Raw genomic sequence first — 20,212 nt, forward strand, 5'->3', positions numbered from 1 at the left:
GTAGGTAAAAAATGAAATTAAAGTTAATACAAAATAAAAACAATAAAATCACGACGTTTCGGAGGCAACACAAGCTTCCGTCTTCAGGTGAAACTGTCACAGCAAAAAAAATCTGTATCAAGCAGTCACGAAAGCTTCAAATTTAGAAGGATTGACAATGCCCCCCAGGCGTGGTGAGTGAGCAAGGGGCGAGTCGGCTTGAGGGATTACATCCAGAATTGTCACTGGAGTTGAAACCTTCAACAACAAAAACCGTACGAAACGAAACTATTTGTAGATTATTACCATCACAAATGATGATAGCTCAACAACGAAGTGGCTCATCGTGTGGACATTTATAGCAGCCAAATACAACTCTGAGCGCGTGATGTTGATTCGAAACGTGGAGGGGAAAAACCGGAGGACCCGGAGAAAAATCCAGAGAGAGAGAGACACACTGCAAACTCCAAATATACAGCAGCAGCAGGCGTCAGGGTCGGATTAGATCCACGACCTCCTGCGTACCAGGCGAGGTAGTTAACATCTCGCCACCCGTAACAGCCTTTGAGTTGCCCACGAAGGGAAGCGTGATAAAGGCGCAGCCCTGGAAGTGCTCGCTCACGCCACTTCTGGCAGAAGGGAGAGAGAGGGTGCTTTGCCTACTCTTCCACGCTGCACGGAAATGTTTATTGCAACAGGTGGCGAGTACCCATGCTTTACCCCACCGCACGCGAGCTGCCGTTCGACTGTGCTGAAGCCATCCGTGGTGCTGGGTGGACTAGAGGCGGTGTGAAGGGAGTGGAGGGGGGGGGTGACGACACGGTGGTGTTGCAGTGGTAACACGTGCGCCTCGCAGCAAGGAGGCAGCTGGGTTCGATTCCAGACTCGGGTGCCTTTGAGTTTGTATGTCTCTCCCCATGTTCTGAGTGGGGGGTTTCCTTCCTGGGTCTCAAGTTCTCTCGGATTTGCTCCGATAGCTAAAAGAAAAACCTCACACATTCTAACCAGAGGGCAAACATATTTAAATGTAAAAAAATATACCTGAAAATTTACTCAATTGGGATCACCGCAGCAGCAGTAACATCATCCTCTATTGCGAACTTGGCAGGACCCTCCTGAGACTTGTTTTTTTTCCTATGTTGGTAAAACAAAGGGAAAACTAATTTTGAGAATCACCCGCTCATCCGCACACTCACCCACCCGCACACTCACCCACCCGCCCGCTCACACACCCACCCGCTCACCCACCCGCACTCACTCACCCACCCGCTCACCCACCCGCACACTCAGCCACCCGCCCGCTCACACACCCACCCGCTCACCCACCCGCACTCACTCACCCACCCGCTCACCCACCCGCACACTCAGCCACCCGCCCGCTCACCCGCACGCTCACCCACCCGCCCGCTCACCCGCATACTCACCCGTCCGCTCACCCACCCGCACACTCCCCCACCCGCCCGCTCACCCGCCCGCTCACCCGCCCGCACACTCACCCACACTCACCCGCCCGCTCACCCACCCGCACGCTCACCCACCCGCCCGCTCACCCACCCGCACACTCCTCCACCCGCGCCGTTGTTTTAACTGCCGCGCCGGGAATAAGCAATCGTTCTAGAATTGCGAGTGCAATGCGAGGCTGCTCAACCGTTCGCACGCTGGCGCTGCTGCTGCTGCTGACGGTGGCGGTGGTAGCGGTGGCGGTGGTGGCGGTGGTGGCGGTGGCGGTGGTGGCGGTGGTGGCGGCACACGGCGCGGGCTGTTGGTGCAAGCGAGGGGTGACTTCATTAAGCCGCGTAAACCGAACCGCGCGAAAAAAAGAAAACGCGTGTCCGGCTCTTTATGGGAGGAGGCATGCTTGGCAGTTCATTGCTTTAAAAAAAAACATAGCGTGTGTATATTAAAAAAATAATTAAATGTACCCACGCTACGAAACATTTCCCAGACAATCACATCTGCTGTTTAGGCTGCCATACAGGGCTCTGGGGTCCAAATGCTCACCCAGTTACTAAGACAACCATATGTTAGAATAACGTCGGCAAAGGGCGGGGGGGGGGGTTGCTTGTTTCATGTCTCGGTTCGATGAACCAGGATTTAGGAGAGTTTTTTTTTGGGGGGGGGGCGGGGGGGGGGGGAATCGGGGGGGGGAATCGGGGGGGGGGGGGGCGGGGGGAGGAACACAAAAAAAATTCGCATTCCGGGAACAGGCGGAATGTGATCCGAAGGGGACAGCTGGAGCGCGTTCACAGAGAGAGGGTCGAGTAGAGAGTGAGTTGGGTTGAGAGTGAGTCGAGAGAGTGAGTCGAGTTGAGAGTGAGTCGAGTGAGTGATACTCTTAGTTCTTTCGGTAAAGTCACGTAGGTAAAACATTTAATTAAAATAAAACAATAAAATTATTAATTTTAATTAATTTTTTTACCTACGTGACTTTACCGAAAGAACCTAAGAGTATGAATCCTTGCAGTCACGAAAGCTTCAAATCTAGAATCCAGTGAGTGAGTCGAGTTGAGAGTGAGTCGAGTGAGTGACAGTCGGGTGTCAGGAATAAATCACGCTCACCCCCTCCCACCGCAGACACGAGCAAGAACAGACGTTCCGCTCCCGAGCCTGATTCAGAACACGCGAGACGCTGATGTCTTCCCTGCGCCCCGTATGGTTTTGTCTGTAGATCGAACGTCTTTCGCACCGTGCGTAGCCATCCGTACCAACACGCCAGCGAGTGCGTGCGTTGTGGTGTCATCAAGTTCACTCGCAAGTCTTTTGTAACCCTTTTATTTTTCATCATGGTACGGTTTATATTTGTTTATATATATACAGCGTACACACACTCACTCACTCGCGCACAGCGAGCGAGCAAACTCAACCAAGCGCGTAAGACTTTGCGACATCAGCCAGAGTTTCAAAACAGAGGTCCCAATTATTGACGAGCGGCCAAGGAGGGGCAGGGCAGGAGAAGAATAAGAAAAGCAACGGTGCGCCCCACGGCAATACTTCGTTCTGCGCGGGTAGAGGCTCTGGACGCGCGCGAAAACCGCACAATTTAAAAAAAAAATATCGCCTGGTCCCCCACGTGTCCTCATGTTTCACCCGAAACCCCCTCGTCCCTTCTACCCCTCTTCTTGTCATTATATATCGTTTGATTTAAAAAAAAAAATCTTCATTAACCACTTACACCGCTCCTTACCACTTACTAGCGCACGCTTACTAGCGTTCTCCTCCCCCCCCACGCCCCCCGCACACACATCCGCCAGTAAGCACGATGCACACACGCGATACAAAGAGGACGTCTCGCGAATAGGGGACGAAGGTTCCACCGCCCCCCCCCCCCCCACACTTTTACGCCGGATAAACTATCGGAAAGGCATTGGGGGGGTAGGGGGGGGCGGTTAACGAGTAGATATCAATTAAAAAGCCAGGCACAGCACTAATGGGTGACGAGGGCTGCATTGCACGGTTCTATCACGTAGTCGGGCTGCCGCGACCAATATGATTCGTAAGAGGTTTTTTTTTGGGGGGGGGATTAGATCGCGTAAGTATAGATGCGGCATTAAACCCGACACCACCACCCGACACTGCCCAATCAGCGAGGTTCGTCACCGTAAGCAAAATGTGCAAATTCGCGACTGGTTCAGCACACGGGTTGTGTGTTGGCTGTCGCCTGATGATGCTGGTTGTTGCGATTACCGGCGAAACGTTACAGTAGTCAGACTGTAAATGCTGCAGTGGGCTTAACTCTCCAACACACCGCTGTGCCTAACTAGTAACCGATTGCCACGTTTTGTTTACGCGACAAACCTTACTGGTCGGCTGTGTCGGGTGGTGGTGGCGGGTTCAACGACACGACATTTATATTTACGCGTCCGCGCTCGCGCCGATTTGCACCGGGTAGTCAACTCGTGTTTCAGGCCGAGTTGACCTGAACGAGAGCCAGGCCCAGGCCCAGGTCAGGGCAGGTCAGGTTCCAACTCGTCGATTGCCGCTGGATGTTGCGGGACAGCGCCCGGTCTGTAGCGACACACGTCGCTGCAATCGACACCGCGCACCGTCGCTCGCCATAAAGCACGCACGCACGCACACACACACACGCACGCACACACACACACGCACGCACACACACACACGCACGCACACACACACACGCACGCACGCAAACACGCATGCACACACACACACACGCATGCACACACAAACACGCATGCACGCACGCACACACACACATTGACAAGGATTAAGCGTCAATAAACAGGTCATACAAACGCAACGCATTGGTCAATTATAAACACACTACCTCTCGTCGTACAATAAACACGCGGGCACCAGCTCATGGTCGTACAGACACAAAGTTTCCCCCGTGTATAGCCTTTAACGGAATTTGAGAGGCCACCCCCCACGCCGCCTTTGTCTCCCCAGTGGCGATGTTGAAACACCGCACCAGGTACTCATGAGGCCGAGTCGACCTAGGGGATGCCCATGACCGGTTCAGATATTTGTCACTGGTGTTGGCCGTGAGCCAGGAATCCAACTAGGGCAGCCGGATCCGTAGTGCAGCGCGCTCACTGCAACACTACCGCTCGCCACCGAAGTGCACGCACACACACACGCGCTCACACACACACGCGCGCGCTCACACACACACACACACGCACGCACACACACACGCGCTCGCACACACACACGCGCTCACACGCACACGCGCTCACACACACACGCGCTCACACATACACGCGCTCACACACATACGCACGCACACACACACACGCTCACACACACACACACAAGCTCACACACACACGCGCACACACACACACGCGCGCACACACACGCGCGCTCACACGCGCGCTCACACACACACGCACACACACACACATGCACGCACACACACGCGCTCTTACGCACGCGCACACACACACAGACGCGCTCTTACGCACACACACACACAAGACACTGCATGCACAACCAAAAGGAGAGAGCTCCAAAGGCGCACGGGATGAAGGGATTCGCTCCAAACGCGGCGAAATCTGCCTTCTTGCCGTGCAAAGGCCAAAAGGGGGAGTGAGTTTAAAACCTTCAGCGCCGGCTCGCTTGTGAAACGTGCGCGCCCCGCCACACGTGAACCCAGGTGGCACACCCGGGGGGGGGGCCATCAGTTGCGCAACAACGCATCGCCTACGTTGCCACAGTCTCCGCCTACCGGGTTGGCGCACGCTCCGGGCACGCGGCAAGATGCCCTTGGTCACACTTGGGCCGCCGCCGCCGCCGCGATCGGTTGTCACGACCCTGAACGTGCACCGTGCAAGTTCCCCGTTGCACAACTACTCCGCGCACGCACGTGGACAAAGCAGTCGCGGTGGGATTGTGACTATGGTAGAGTGAAGCGATTGCGTTGCGCGCGCAATCGATCGGTCGCTCGGGTAGCGGAGGCGATGTGCGCAACGCGCACGAGAGCGGAGCTTGAAATGGGGGAGGGAGAAATAAGCAGCGACGCTGAATGATTATTATTATTATTACTACGTATTATCAATTATCAACATACTTCGCGTACGAACCCGGACCTTATGGATTAATAGGAACGCAAATAAGTAGAACGCAAAAGCAACTTAAAACGAGCGGAATAAAACCGACGCGCCGGAGTATGTCGCTCGATGCAACGAGCGTCGTGATTCTTATTTTATAGAAGCGGTGGCGGTGGGGGGGGGGCTTGGGTGGCGGCGGGGGGGGGGGGGCCGTGAGGGGGGGACTGGGAAACCACCACAAGACGCAGAGGAAAACTCAACAAACCGTAGGCTACGCACGTTTCCCGTGATCACGTGCGTCTTGAGAGGAAAAAAAAATGAACGTGAGCCACCACGGAGGAGTCTCACCGCGGGGGGTGGGGGTAACAGCAGCGTCACAATGGATCACGACGCAAGAAAATAATCGATCGTGCGCGAGAGAGGCTTGCGCGCGTCATTGCTGATAAAACTAATTCTTAGATTACCAGGTAAGGCAATGTGGGTCTTTTATTGTTTTTAGAAGCGCCCTGGCCATCACAAATGACAGCTCAACGAAGTGGGTTCATCGTCGGTCGTGCGGGGATTCAAAGCAGTAGCCAAATCACTCTGAAGCGCGGAGGGGAAAAACCGGAGGACCGGGACGCAAATTTCACGCGGCGACGGGCAGAGCGACGTGCAAAACTCCCAACACACAACAGGTGCCAGGGTCAGGATCGAGCCCACGACCCTCATGTGTACCAGGCGAGGTAGTCGGCACCTTGCCACTGCGAGGCCCAACTGGCGATGTCGACGGCTCTTACGCCTCCTCCTGCCTGGTGTGTGGGGAGCAAAAACTCGCGCGCTTGCTCATCGACGGCTCGGACCCGTCTTTTATGACTTCATGGGCGAACAACACGCTACACCCCCCACCCGCCGAGAGGTGAGGGTGCTAAAACAAATTTGGGGTAAGAAAATGTCATGCGAGCAAGGTCAATGGGGGCACACGCGCACTCCAGCAGAAGCCAAAGAGTCCGAACAGTGAGCCCCGAGGGAGCTTCGGGTTCCGCGCGCAGGGCGTGCGTGAAGTACGGTACGACGGTGCGCGTGTCGAACGCCCCCCGACCATCTCTCTCTCCACGCGAAGAGACGGGGGGGGGGGGGAGGGGGGAGCGACACGCTAGCGTGCAAGCGTGCAAGCGCTAAACAACAACAAAAAAACTGCCCCGAGACCGGCGAATGGCAACAGACTGCCAAAGTCGGCTTCGCTATCGCGAAGCGTGGTTCAAATTGAGAACACGGATTATTGTGGTAAGGGTTAGCGACCTTAACCCCAGCTTTACCCTTCAGATTACGGCCCAATAACTGCAAAGACACGTTGTGTTCACTTTAAATGCAAGCACGCCCACGCACCCCCCCCCACCCCCGGTTCCTCACCACCCCCCCAACTTGGCAAAAAATAAATGCCCTCCTTTCCATCGCTCCGTGTCCTGCGCTCCGTGCTACTAATGGCACGCACGCTCGTGAAAAATTCCTTGGGAACTCTGTCAAAACTCCCTTCGCCTGTGAAGCCCGGCCAGCCAGAACTACGAGGAGCGGCAGAGGTGCGGATCGGATCACCGTCAGGTGTGGCCACACTTCACCTCGAGTGACACTTAGCCAAAGATGGGTTTTCAACCCTGAAGCCATCGGCACCGCAGCTTGCATGCGAAGATGGTCAAGAGCGCAAAGTTGATTTGATAGCCGCGGCCCAATAAAGCCCTTATATCGCCCGAGCAAGCACAATAGCCCACACGAGGTATGGCAGGGCATGACGCTCCGTGTCAGTAAAAAGCATTGTAAAACTGATTCAGATACCTTTGGTAATGTGCACAATATCTCTGTGCAGGTGGTTTCTGCTCCGTGAGATTAGATCTCCCAGTGTACCCGGAACTCCGGAGGAGTTATCACGCCAACAGCTGGCATCTTTGCTTAGACACAAAAAAAAAATGCGAGGATCAAGTTCCTATTTTTTTTAAGAATGTCAAAAAAAATTAAGAGATAGATCATATTGGAGAGCGTCATAGGCCCTCGCAATACGTGCGAGCGATGCAGCTGAATGAATTAAAAAAGAGGGTGGGGGGTGAATTTCCACAGTGAATGGGTAAATTTCCAGGACGTGGATGAGTGAATTTCCAGAGCGTGTGGGGGATGAAACGACTGGAGCTGGGATGGTGTGGATTTGAGTCGCGTAGATCGGTGGAGAGTCATCATCCAGTCAACAATCGATTCTCACGCTCAAATTAAAACGCTTTGAACGGTGAGCGGAAGAATCCGTTGTTTACCTGCGCAACGAAAACAACCGTCAAATGTTTGACTCTCAGGATAGGGGGAACAAAATGTGAGAAAAAAAAACCCGAAAGGCGGACGACACAAAAACGGAGCCAGCGACAAAGGCGACGGTGCAAGACGGACAGCGCCGATGACACGAGAGAATGAGGCACAGACAGCAGCGGGGGGAGACGAAACGTACGACGAGACGAGGCCAGCGGGACAGAAACGCCGGCACCGCGGGGACACGGTTGCTAGCGCGGCGGAGATTACGGACAGCGCAACGTGTCAATCGTAGAAATGACGCGGCAGGTACGACAAACACAAACGATACAATCCTTGTCGTCGTCGCCCAATTCACGGCAAAATCATCCTGAGACGCCCAACAGAACCGAACACGAGACCAACGGAACAAACGAGAGAAAGGAATTACGAGCCGGGCGGTACAGACGAGACGGATAACACAAACGAGTCACGAGGCGGCGATCGGTGGGGGGGAGGGGAGGGGTTGGCGGTCAGCGGTTGACAAATCGCCACGACGCCTAAATCCTCCCGCGCCGCATGCAACTACCGGCGTGCACCAACAGTCGACGTCCATCCCCCCCCACCCCGCCCCCCCCGTGCCGACAGCGCCTGTGCCAGCAACTCGTGGGCAAGCTTCGGCGTCGGACGGCTTCCGTTCGATCGCCCCGCCGCCATCGGACGCACGGCGGCAAGGAGGTGGAGGAGCAGAAAATGACGGTGTGGGAAGGGGGGGCCGGGGGGGGAGAGGCCAGGGGGGGCAGGGGCAGGAGGTGGCGGTGGCTTGAAAGGAGCAACGGGGTCCACCACCAGCAGCGCCGGCGGCAGCAGCAGCTTGACGTCTCAGACGGAGAGCGACACGAAGCTGTTGTACTGCTGGATGTTGCGCTTGAGGATGTCCGAGCAGGGACCCAGGACGCGCTCGAAGCGCGGCCGGTCCAGCTTGACGCACTTGAGCGGCCCCCGCGACACCACCGTGGCGGCGCGCGGCCGGTCGAGCAGCAGCGCGATCTCGCCTGCGCCCCCACGGAGACAACGGCACACGGACACGGAGACTTGCCTCCCACTCGCCCCAGCCATGGCCTCGCACAAGGGACGAGTAATCGTCGATCGGGTTTTAAATAATTAACCCGTAAAAACAAAGTTTTTCACTCTAAATCCTTTATATGCGTGGCGGCTAGAGTCCTCTCGTCCTCTGGCTTGAGATGGCTGCCACCTATGGGTCAGATGATTGCCTGCCACCATTAAGCAATTGGTAATTAAATATTTTTAAAAAATTCCTAAAAAGTGTAACATTTTGGAAAAAAATTTTTCACGAAAATACATTGTCACGCACAACGAGTCTGTGTGCAAAATGTCAGCTCGATTGGATCACGGGAAGTGGGTTAAAAAACGACCGAAAGATTTGCATGGTCGTAAGCGCGCAAGCAAGTGAACTAATATAAAGGATTTTAATAAAGCGCTTAGGGTTTCGACGGACAGTTTATTTTTTCATGTTTATATTTTCTTATTCTCCTCGGGCGGTTCTCATTTCATGCCGACGAGTAACAACCGTCGGCACGTCGAACGCCTCGCGCGCGCGAAACGCTGTTGATGGGGAAAGTGGGGAAGTGACGTCGCGTTCGTGACGTCACGTCCAGTGTCTGGATCAATAAAAATACAAAAACGAGGATACATTTTTGGATCATCCCAAATGTCAATGCTTGGCCAAGTTTTCGAATCAATCCGAAAATCTGGAGCACATCCCCTTGCGTCGCAGACTGCTGGTGCGAGTGCTGTTGCCGTACTCTCCAGCAAGATTCACCACAAACCTGTACACCGGTGTTCAATAAAGTGACACAAATCTAGTCACACACACACACACATATCCTGTACCACCAACTGACCACACCATAAGGCTACTCGGCAACTCCCAACTGTTGCTTTAAAGGAAAGCGAAGTAAATGTTTTAATATAATCCAAATAATAGTGGCGTGACCAGCACCAGGCCGCCTCTGTCTCCCCTGCCCCACGATAACGCGAGCGATAGGCCTCGCCACGTGCGCTGTCCTGCTGCTACGCAATTTGGGCTCGGAACTTCGACCCGTCCCCCTACAACTCCTGGGTCTTATTTCTCCGTCTCGTCGCTCGTACGTAATCCCCAATGCCGCACGGGGAAGTTCGACACCGCTCGCTGCCCCCGGCTTCGAGGCTACGCTGTCTCACCGCCCTCCTCGACACAAAACTCCCCAGCGCACCACCATCGCACCACGCACGCAATCACGCACGCACGCAAACACCTCCTCCCGTTTCGATTTAAAGCTTTCGTGACTGCAGGTATTCATCTTCTTGGTTCTTTCGGTAAAGTCACGTAGAAGGGAAATAATAAATATTTATTATAATTATAATAAAATAAGATAAAAATTCATTTTATTTATTATTTCCCTTCTACGTGACTTTACCGAAAGAACCAAGAAGATGACCTCCTCCCCGTTCCCTATTGAGACCCTCCATCTGTTACTTTCATCGCCTGTTGTCTAGGAACACAAGCGACTCGCTCCTCTATGGCGTGCCCACATCCCTCCGCCCCCCCACCCCTCTCACCTCCAAACCCGCTAATGATCCGGAACGAGACCCGTCCACGAGACCGCATCAAGTCCTCGGCTCACCTCCGCCGGTCTCTCCGAGTCCGTTCGCCGACAGGGACTGCGACGTGAACTTGACGTCACCAACCCCCTGCCATTGCACCCCCCCCCGCCCCCCCCCCCAATCTAATCCCCCTTCATGCGCCCACTACCCGCTCCGCCGAGCGTGCCCCTTCCGTCAACACCCCCGCCGCCGGTTGACCTCTGCTCAATGGGAGGGCCACTGGTGCTTTTATTCCCACTGCTCCCTCACGTTTGCTGGACCTCCCACCGACTGGACGCGTCTGCACTGTTGACTCCAGCACCGCCCCCCCCCCACGCCAACAGCCCCCCCCCCCACCACCCCACACCTTCCTATTCTTCTTTGTGCGCGTTTCTATCAATCGCTACCTGCCAACGTGACGTTGGGGACTCGACGGCGGCGAAGACGTGCACGGGAGGGTGCCGTGGTTTAGAGACGACACGACCGCGTGGACGTTTACAAATGCAGGCCGTGACGATGCGGACGCGTGAATTAACACGCTCGTCCGGCATGCTTTGCCCACCCCCACCCGCACCCACCACTACCCCCCACACCCCACCCCATACGTCTCTATTTTCTCAGATTATCAACTCGAACATCATTAGGGAGCATTTGCAGAAGCTCCTGTATACCTCGCCTGGTATGCAGGAGGTCGTGGGTTCGATCCCGACCCTGACGCCTGCTGCTGTATATTTGGAGTTTGCGTGTCTCTCCTCTCTCTCTCTCTCTCTCCCCATGGTCGCGTGGATTTTTCTGCGGGTCCTCCGGCTTTTTCCCTCCACATTTAAAATCCAACGTACGTTTATAGAGTGTATGACTGCTATACATTTCCACGTTGACGGTGAGCCAACTTTCCTTGAGCTGTCGTTTATGATGGCCAGGTCGCTTGTGAAAAAGAGCTCAGTGTGCCTTACCTGGGTAGAATAAAAAATAATTGTTTAATAGTTTAGTTTACTATGACCGGACTGCGGCTGTGAAAGTTGTTGACGTGGCCCGGCGGAAGAGCGCTCGTGCGCTCATTGTAGAGGTTCGCAGTTCGAATCAGGAAGGCGGACCTGGTTAATACTGCGGGTGAATTAACCCTCAGATACTACGCGCCGTCCGCATCAAAGGGGACACACGTTAAAGATCTAGGTGACGCCGTTCGAACATAGTAGGCCATTGCGAGCGACATGGTCCAAAGTATTGCCAGATTTGAATAGTTGCCCACAAAACAATCAATTCGGAATACACGTAGCAAACTTGGTCCGCCACTACTTGCCGAACTACCGCAGACCGTGCCTGTGACACGTAGCGCCATCGCGATACAGCCGTGCGCGTACCAGAATGACGCAACACCAAATGTGCGACTGAAACTCGCGAGATCGGTGGACAGAAACTCGGCGAATCTGCGTGCCAGCGAGTCGCCTCTCACCAAAGTAGTCGGACGGCCCGAGTCTTCCCACCTCGACGAACTCTTCGTTCTCCGAGCGACGCTGCAGCACCGCGGCCGAGCCCTGCGACGTCACGCGCCAAAAGCGGCGACGGGGGGGGGGGGGGGGCGGCAAAGCGGAGGGAGACATGGTCAGCCCGATGGCGCACGCTCCAACGCACTCAACAGCACACACGGCACAGGGAGAGGCGCGACTCACATCGTGACGGCCTTGCATGGGGGGGGGGTCACGTGACAGTTAATTAATTATATAGTTCTTCTGCGATAAATGTCCACGTGATATGTCACTTTGTTGAGCTATTATCATTTGTGACCAGGTCGCTTCTGAAAAAAATAAGCTTTAACAGCTCAGCAGGCTTTACTGGTAAGATGAAAATAGCTTCGTTTTCTTTGTTTATTTTTAAGTGATTTGTTTACTTTTCCTAGACTTGGCACTGGTATTGTGTTTTTGCATTGTATGTCGTTGTGACGTTCTGATCCCGTGCCCCTTCTGAGACATCAGTGAAGAAGAGCTTCATAGCTCATCGGATTCCCCGAGCATGAAAGATAAATACTCTTTGGTTCTTTGGGTAAAGTCACGTAGGTAGAAAAAAATAACAGATCACGACGTTTCGATCGCAACAACAAGCGACCGTCTTCAGGCGAGGTAATAAATATTCTGATTCTGACCATCACCACTGCCGCGCACAAAGCCCTCGGCCTTGTCCGATAAGACGTTAAGATACAACCTTGCAGTAAACCAACTCTAACACTCGCTGTAAACGATGACGAACTCACGTGGCAGAAGAAAAGTCATCGCGGGTGTTAAACAAACGAGTACAGACACTGTACAAGTACACAACATGATTTCTGGACAGGAAAAAGGTGCTGCGATTTGCAACTTCCGATAATAGGAAGCCACTGGAGATCTGTGCAATTTTAAATCTGGATCGAAAACTCATTTCTTGAGAACCGCTTTCTGTGTTTAGTTTGTCTTCTTTCCCCAGCACCTCCGATTAGCGCGGCTGGCGAACATACGGTGCGCGAAAGAAGTTGAACATACATATACATTTGCATGACATTTCGGGTTGGACGTACCACGTACTTCAATGGCTTTTAGCTCGGCCATCGAACAAAGACGGTTATACCGCATCGCGCGCTTTCGGATGCCCTTCTGCGGCCGTCTGGAACGCTCTTCCTGCCAATGTTAGGAAGCCACTGAAGCTATGCACTTCTAAATCTAGATTGAAAACTCATTTCTTTAGAACCGCTTTCTGTGTTTAGTTTGTTGTCCTTCCCCTGCACCTCCGATTAGCACGGCTGGCTAATGTACGGTACAAAAAAAGTTCCAACATACATACATGGCACGCCAGGCATATCGGAATGAACGACCTTGGAACGCCCGTCTTGAATTGCCCAAGAGTGTTCTTGCAGGCGATGAATTTTGGAGTCAGCGGCACTAAGTTGCTGGGAGCAAATCTGGAGTTCGGCTGCTCACGATTAAAGTGCATTCTCAAGCAGAGGAGAGAAAACGCGTGCTCTTTAGCCCCGGTTACTGAAGGAGAGCACAACAACCAATTGGCGAGACGTTAGCTACCTTTCCTGGTGCACAAGATGCTGTGGGTTCGATCCCGACCCTGATACCTGTATAATCGGTGTGTGTATGTCTCTCTCCCCGTGGTCATGTGGATTTTTCTCCTGGTCCTCCAGTTTTCCCCTCCACATTTAGAATAAATGTGCGTTTAGAGTATTTTTGGTTGCTATAAATTTCCACATAATCCACTTCGTTGAGCAATCATTAGTGGCCAGGTTGCTTCTGAAAAAAAGTTATAAATAGCTCAGTGGGCGTTACCTGGTAAAATAAAATGATTAGTTCATAGTTCATTTGAACTGTGGCGGCTTTGTGGTTTGGTCGCTTCGTGCCGGACTCATTCGGTTCGTGTTGTTGCCGGAAAACATTTTTTTTATTATTATTACGTGCAAAGGATCTCATCACCGCGGCAGCGTTATTATTACTTTGCGCGAGCGTTTCGCAACCCTTTTTACGAGAAGGTTGTTGCACAAGTCGAATTTGTAAAGCGCGGCCGAGGCAGGCTGCTGCGGTGCATTCCGTCAGCCCCCCGCCACCGCAACGACCACCACGCACGTCAAAAGAGAACATTTACTTCGAACGCCGCGCTTCCACGTTCGTGCCGTCGCATTCAACAGCGCCGCACGACAACGCGCGCGTAAGGGCCGTCGACAGCACGGTCGGCTACGTACGGTGCGAAAGAGGTTCAACAGACGTACAGAATCTGTCAGAGTGGAGGAGGAATCCAATGAAGCTACGGAGCTCTTTTTCGCCGACGGTCCAGTAGGGGCGCGGAGTCAGTGAGTTACATCGACAAAACGATACAACGAAAACGCTACGGGGGCACTATAAAGTACAGAAGTACAAATTGCACGAGTAGATGGATTGCTGGCGATGTGCCGTACACCAAATGCAAGCTTGGGGCAAGGCAGCAAAACAACAACAGCAGAAGTCCCTGACCACACCAAGACAACAACTCTGGCTCAATGGTGGCTAAATGTTGAAATTATTTCGCGCCGTACGCAGCCGAACCGTGGGGAGGTGCGGGCGTCGAGAACGCTGCGCTGAATTTTCTTCATTGGACGCAACGTGACACGGCTGGGCATCCCTGCCGGCAGCGTCCGCAATAAAAAATAAATCAACGCGCTGGGCCGGAACGAGGAGGCGAGAAACGTGCATCGCGTAATCAAATGAGACGTCCGCTAACTGCCTCTGGAAACACTCCAAGCAACCTCCCCCCCCCTCGATTGTCACCCCCCCCCCGGCCCCCCCCCCCACCCCCAAATCCTCGCCCTCCCCCCCACGGCCCCCAACGCTCGCTCTCCCCAACTCCCACAGAGGCATCAATTCCTTGCCACAACACTTATTGACTTAAAACTGTTTGCCGGGTTAAAACACACACACGCGCACGAGAGAGAGAGAGAGAGCAGAGGCAGGTGTCAGAATTCGAGCAAATAAGTCGGCCTCTCTCTCTCCTGCAGATGCAACTGCTGGATGGAGGAGGAGCAGGCAGTTTTTTTTAAAACTTTACCACGTGAGGCCCACTGAGCTGCACATCTCTTTTGCAGGCGCGACCCGGCCATACATGATAGTTCAACGAAGTGGCGTAGCACGTGGAAAATTATAGCAGCCAAACACTCCAAACGCGCGTTTCTAAATGTGGAGCGGAAAACCCAGAGGACCCGAAGAAAAGTCCACGCGACCACGGGGCGAGAGGCACGCAAACTCCAAATATTTCAGGAGGCATCGTCAGGGTCGGGAACGAACCCACGACCGTCGGTATACCAGGCGGGGCGGTGAACATCTCGCCACCGTGGCGCCGAGGTGACAAAAGCCACTTGCCGGTGCAGCTGCTGCTGTTGCCGATCTACCCAGGCTGCCATCGCATGCAGGTGTTTCCAATGCAAGCGGTGGATTTTATGAATGCATATATAAAAAAGGCTCTGCCACATGAACCTGTCAGAGCTTCATCAATCACGGCACATGAAAAGAAGGGGGAGGAGTTGGTCTGAGGACACACGGGGGGGAGGAGGGGAGAGAAAACAAACCCCAATGAAAGAACTCACAAAAAGGGAAAGCGATCCTGTTACTGTAAACTGTTAAAAACACAATAACACGAATGTGCACTTACCTACGCTATTTATCCAACGCGCAAATTTGTTTTATACACGTACGTTCAGCCACGTCCGTCAGCGCCACCTACTTTACTCTCCCGCTACACCGCTGAAGGCCTTATCTCGCCGATACGATCTGGCGAGCAGTGGAAGGCGGCTGCGTGCAGGGCATAAAATCAACAAGCACGAGCCGCCGACGCCGTCATGTCCCACGGCTCACCGGCTCACCTGCTCACCTGCTCACCTGCTCACCGGCTCACCTGCTCACCGGCGCACCGCCCGGCCCTTTGTTGGCGCACGCCGTCCCGCCGGACGGCCTAGCCTGGCGCGGCGACGGCGCCTCGCACGGCCGCGCGTGCGACAACCCCGCGCTTAGAAAACCGTGGCCCAATGAGCCGAGCGTTGAAACGTGCGGCCTAACGGGAGCGAAGACGATTCGCTCCCCGCAATCTCCGCAAACCCACGCTTTCCATCGATCGATGGATGGATGGATCGATGGATGGATCGCTGGATGGATCGATCGTGACGAGTTTTTGATTCGTTCCAAGAAAATATTTTTTCGCGTCGACCTTGTTTTTGCCGTCGTTTTGGCCTCATGCGAGACGCGAGGCCAAGCATAGGAAGAGTAGACCAAAATACCGCCCACAGAAGGATGGTTATTTTGTCCAGCAATTGCAGGGCTGCACCTTAACCTTCCTTGTGCATCCGCTGTACGGTCTGCACAGTTTGTAACCAAAGAAGGTACAAATGTAAGGCTTTCCGTCAACTAACTGCTTGATGAAAGCCTTCCACATATTATGTTGGTCATGCGAGTTGTCCGAGCGTACTTCACCACGCTGGTCAGTACGGGTTGCTGAAGGGAAGGAAGCCGACCCCGGCCGGCAGTTCAGCTATCGCTCGCCATTGACGTCGGATATCAAACACAGGTCACCGGGTTGACAGCAAAGTGCGCTAACTACACGCACCTGCTAACCGCAAACCGCTAACCACTGCGTCGCCTCTCCACCCCCGTCACATTCGTACTCATTGTGTTCCTTGGTACTGCCCTGTCTGTATTGCTCATCTCACCGCCTCGTCTTTCCACATTGGATCTCAGGTGCATTGTCCGTCTTGCTCGTGGAGTCTGGCTTGTCCGTTGCGCCCGCCTAAGTTTGCTCTGCCCCGTGTGTTCCCCCACCAATCTATTAACCTCTTGTTTTTGTTTCACCCATCAGCTAAAGGGGGCGATAACGTGGATAAACCAACTCCCTCCACCGCTGTCGCTCCTTCACCATCTTCGTTGCCTCGGTCTTACTCGCACCCTTCGGTTCGATATCATTTCTTCCGACGTAAACGTTCTGAAAACACTCCTAAAACTCGACTAGAAACTAAGCCTTTTATTTGACCAGGCCCACGGAGCTATATCGCTCTATTTCAGAAGCGACCTGGCCACGAATGACGATGCGCGCTTGGCGTTGGGAGCGTGCGAGCAACAAGAAAAAAAAGGACCAACGGAAAAATTAAAAAAATTAAAACCTCCCGAGCCTTGTTGCGTTTATCAGATTAACGAGATAAAACTGTCAGATGTGGCGGACAGAATAAAAAGTGGGAGATTATGTTTCCGCTCGCACCTGCAGCGAAATTGGTGTCACCGCAAGCGGCGTTCGCTCCCGACGATTCGGGGGCGCAGCGCGGGGCATTACGCAACGGCGCGCACGCTTGCACGTGGGGAGATGCGGCGCTATAACGGTGGGCGGGGGTGGGGGGCCGGGCAAGGGGGGGGGGGGGGCGGGGGACAGCTCGGGCGCATTCTACAGGAGGCAAGCCCGTGCCAGACATTCATCTGGAAATGCCTAATGCAATACGAGCATTATTAATAAATTATGCCGGTAATGCTCCCGTAAAGCCGGCTCCAGATTTTTGAAGTTGTGTGTAAATATGTGGCCAATTTTATTTCGAAGATGAAGGCGGAATGGGTGCGGGGGAGGGCCAGGGGGGGGGGGGGAATGAGCAATTACGCAGCACACTTTTCAAAACACAATGCTTAAGTCTTTGATGTCTAGAAATGGTTATTTCTTTAAATTGATTACAGCTAAACAGATATGTAGGTTTAGAGTTTCTGGCAGCCAGAATAGTAACAAACAGTGCATTCCAACGGGAAAGTTGCAAATGTGTTAATGCCGAGCAATTTTTTTTTTCCCTGTCGCGATCCACGAAGGTAATAGGTCCGCGTGCAGGATTTGTGAGTGATGAGTGGCGAGCGTCTCCGAATGATAGGCGAAGAGTGAAATCTAAATTCACGATGGAATTATCGCCCAACTCATTGTTGGGTTCTGGGATCCTGATCGCATGAGTAAGGTGTGTCATGCACCCTCCTCCACCTGACACAGCCAAACAATTAAAGCCGTCACGTGAACCAACTGTGCCACAATGCGTCACTGTGTCGGGACGCGCCAGCATCGTGGATGAAGAGCGATCCACGCATCTTGAACAATTAGGTACGACAATTCGCTGGCATCTACGACTGGCATCAAATTCAAGTTTCAGCTGCCCGTGCTTATATCAGGTTCTCAAGTGTAGCGAGTTGATGAGCGTGCCAGAGTCACGAATGAATGCCCAAAAATATTAATGTTCATTTAAGATTTTAACGAATGAGCGTGGATAAAAGACCCATTGAAGGTAATTCCAGAAGTAGTTTTACGAAGTCATCACTCAGGGCCCGTTCTCCGACAGAGGGTTGTTAGTTACTCGTTGCAAGAGTTCACAACCGATACTTTCACCTCGCGACAACATGACACACCAACGGTGCAATTTGAATTTCGATTTTAAAAAATCTATAGCGGTAGAACGGAAAATTTATTTTATAAGTCTCAAAAGGCTTTTGTGTGAGGCTGCATTCACAACCCAATACAGTCATCGTTCCACCGCTTAACGAAGGACTTCCCCCCCAATTCGTCGCTATCCCACACCGACCTCGATGTGACAATCCATCGGACTCCTGGACATGAGCCGATCTCATCACTTCAGTTCTCTGCGGTAAGTCATCCTCGCGCGAGGCATGCGGCTCCCGTTCTCGTCACCGGTCTCAGGTCTCATCCATCGGCCATCATTCCCCTTCTCGCCAAAACATGCCCTGCCCAAGCTCGCTCACTTTAAAACTAAAACGAAGCAATTTTTATTCAAACTGTTCAACTCTTTTTGTATTTAACTAGGTAAGGTCCACTGAGCTATGTAGCTCTTTTTCAGAAGCGACTTGGCCACAAATGGTGGCCCAATGAAGTGACTCATCGTGTGGAAATTTACAGCAGCCAATTACTGTAAATGCACGTTTCTGAATGTGGAGAGAAAAACCTAAGGACGTGGAGAAAAATCCACGCCACCACGAGGAAAGAGAACACGCAAACTCGAAAAGTACAGGCGTCAGGGTCAGGATCTGGCCCCACGACCATCTGTGTACCAGGCAAGGTAGTTAACATCTCGCCACCGTGACGCATGCGCTCAAAACGACGTCTCTAATCGGTGTTTGTTTCCTCCGTGCGTGTCTCTCACTGAGAATTCCCAAGCACGGCATCATCCCTCCAAGGCTTTCTCCGCGTCATTTTTCGCATCCCGTCCAGATCCCTTTAGCGGTGTCCCGCATTTGCGATCCAGGAAATAATGCGCCGACCGCGAACATTATTCTCCTCTCCGCATAATTGGAACGCCTCCATCCACGGGGCGCTCACTTCCATCCTGCTCTCGTTAGCCGCTTTGATTTCGTCGTTTTGATCCCGATCCACCTTCGATAATTTGCCCCCGGCTGCGTATGACGTCGACTTTCGGCTTTCCCAGTCCTGTTTTTCAGTTGCGTCTGATGTGTGCCCAGCTAATAAACATCTTCACCTTGCACTGTTTGAGGGTTGGCCAAAACAATTTCAAATAAACAGCCTCAAAAGAACGCGTACAGAGAGAGACGCACAAATGTGTTTCTGCTTTGAGACGTCGCAAGACATGAAAAGCGCTGCTTTTGGAGACCGCTCGTTCGTGGAGGCAACTCGGCAAGACCACCTGCAAGGTCTACGACAGATGCAATATTAAATATTTGTACGCCACAATGTGGCGAGAAGTGAACTGCCTCGCCGAGTAAACACAGGAGGTGGTGGGTTCGATCCCAACCCTGACGCCTGCTGTTCTCTCTCTCTCCCCGTGGCCGTGTGGATTTTTCTCCGGGTCCTCCGCTTTTTCCCTCCAGAGCATTCGGCTGCTATAAATTTCCACAAGATAAGCCGCTTCGCTGAGCTATAATTTGTGGCCAGGTCGCTTCTGAAAAAAAGCTTAGTGGGCCTTCCCTGGCAAAATAAGCAAGCGCTGCGTCATATTCGCAACCTCCGATTTGCACGGTTGGCGGCTACGTACGGTGCGAACGAAGTTCAACATACATAGATACACGTGCGATGACCGGAAAAACAGACCACTTACTTGACATGGTACACGTGCAGACGGACAGTGAGGAAGTGTGTCAAATGCCTCTGATTGGTGCAGGGAGGCCTCAAAGAGGATTTGGCTAAGAACAGAACATTTTAATGTTTGGGAGAGAAATTCAAACGTAAAATGTGGGAAACGAGGGTTGACTGTCAGGGGAAACGGTTGACAACCGCTAGAGGAGGAGGAGGAGGACGAGGATTGGCCGAGGGAAATAGGGTGAGCGAACCTTCCGGAAAGGGGGGCTCGAGGG

At 53.1% G+C, this 20,212-nt stretch overlaps 1 protein-coding gene across 1 annotated transcript in view; it reads right to left on the reverse strand.

The window, feature by feature from the left end:
- Window positions 1-2,735: 2,735 nt before the first annotated feature.
- LOC133346435 (cAMP-dependent protein kinase type I-alpha regulatory subunit) overlaps window positions 2,736-20,212 on the reverse strand; it is a 111,965-nt gene continuing 94,488 nt past the window's right edge. The window contains exons 10-11 of the mRNA XM_061558004.1: window positions 11,839-11,920; window positions 2,736-8,794 (exon numbers count right to left, since the gene is read on the reverse strand). Of these exons, the coding sequence (XP_061413988.1) occupies window positions 8,622-8,794; window positions 11,839-11,920 (255 nt within the window). The 3' untranslated portion in view covers window positions 2,736-8,621. The remainder of the gene's footprint in view (window positions 8,795-11,838; window positions 11,921-20,212) is intronic.

The sequence above is a fragment of the Lethenteron reissneri genome, chromosome 3 (assembly GCF_015708825.2).
Source record: "Lethenteron reissneri isolate LAM-NWPU_2019-01 chromosome 3, ASM1570882v1, whole genome shotgun sequence".
Taxonomy (NCBI): Eukaryota; Metazoa; Chordata; class Hyperoartia; order Petromyzontiformes; family Petromyzontidae; genus Lethenteron; species Lethenteron reissneri.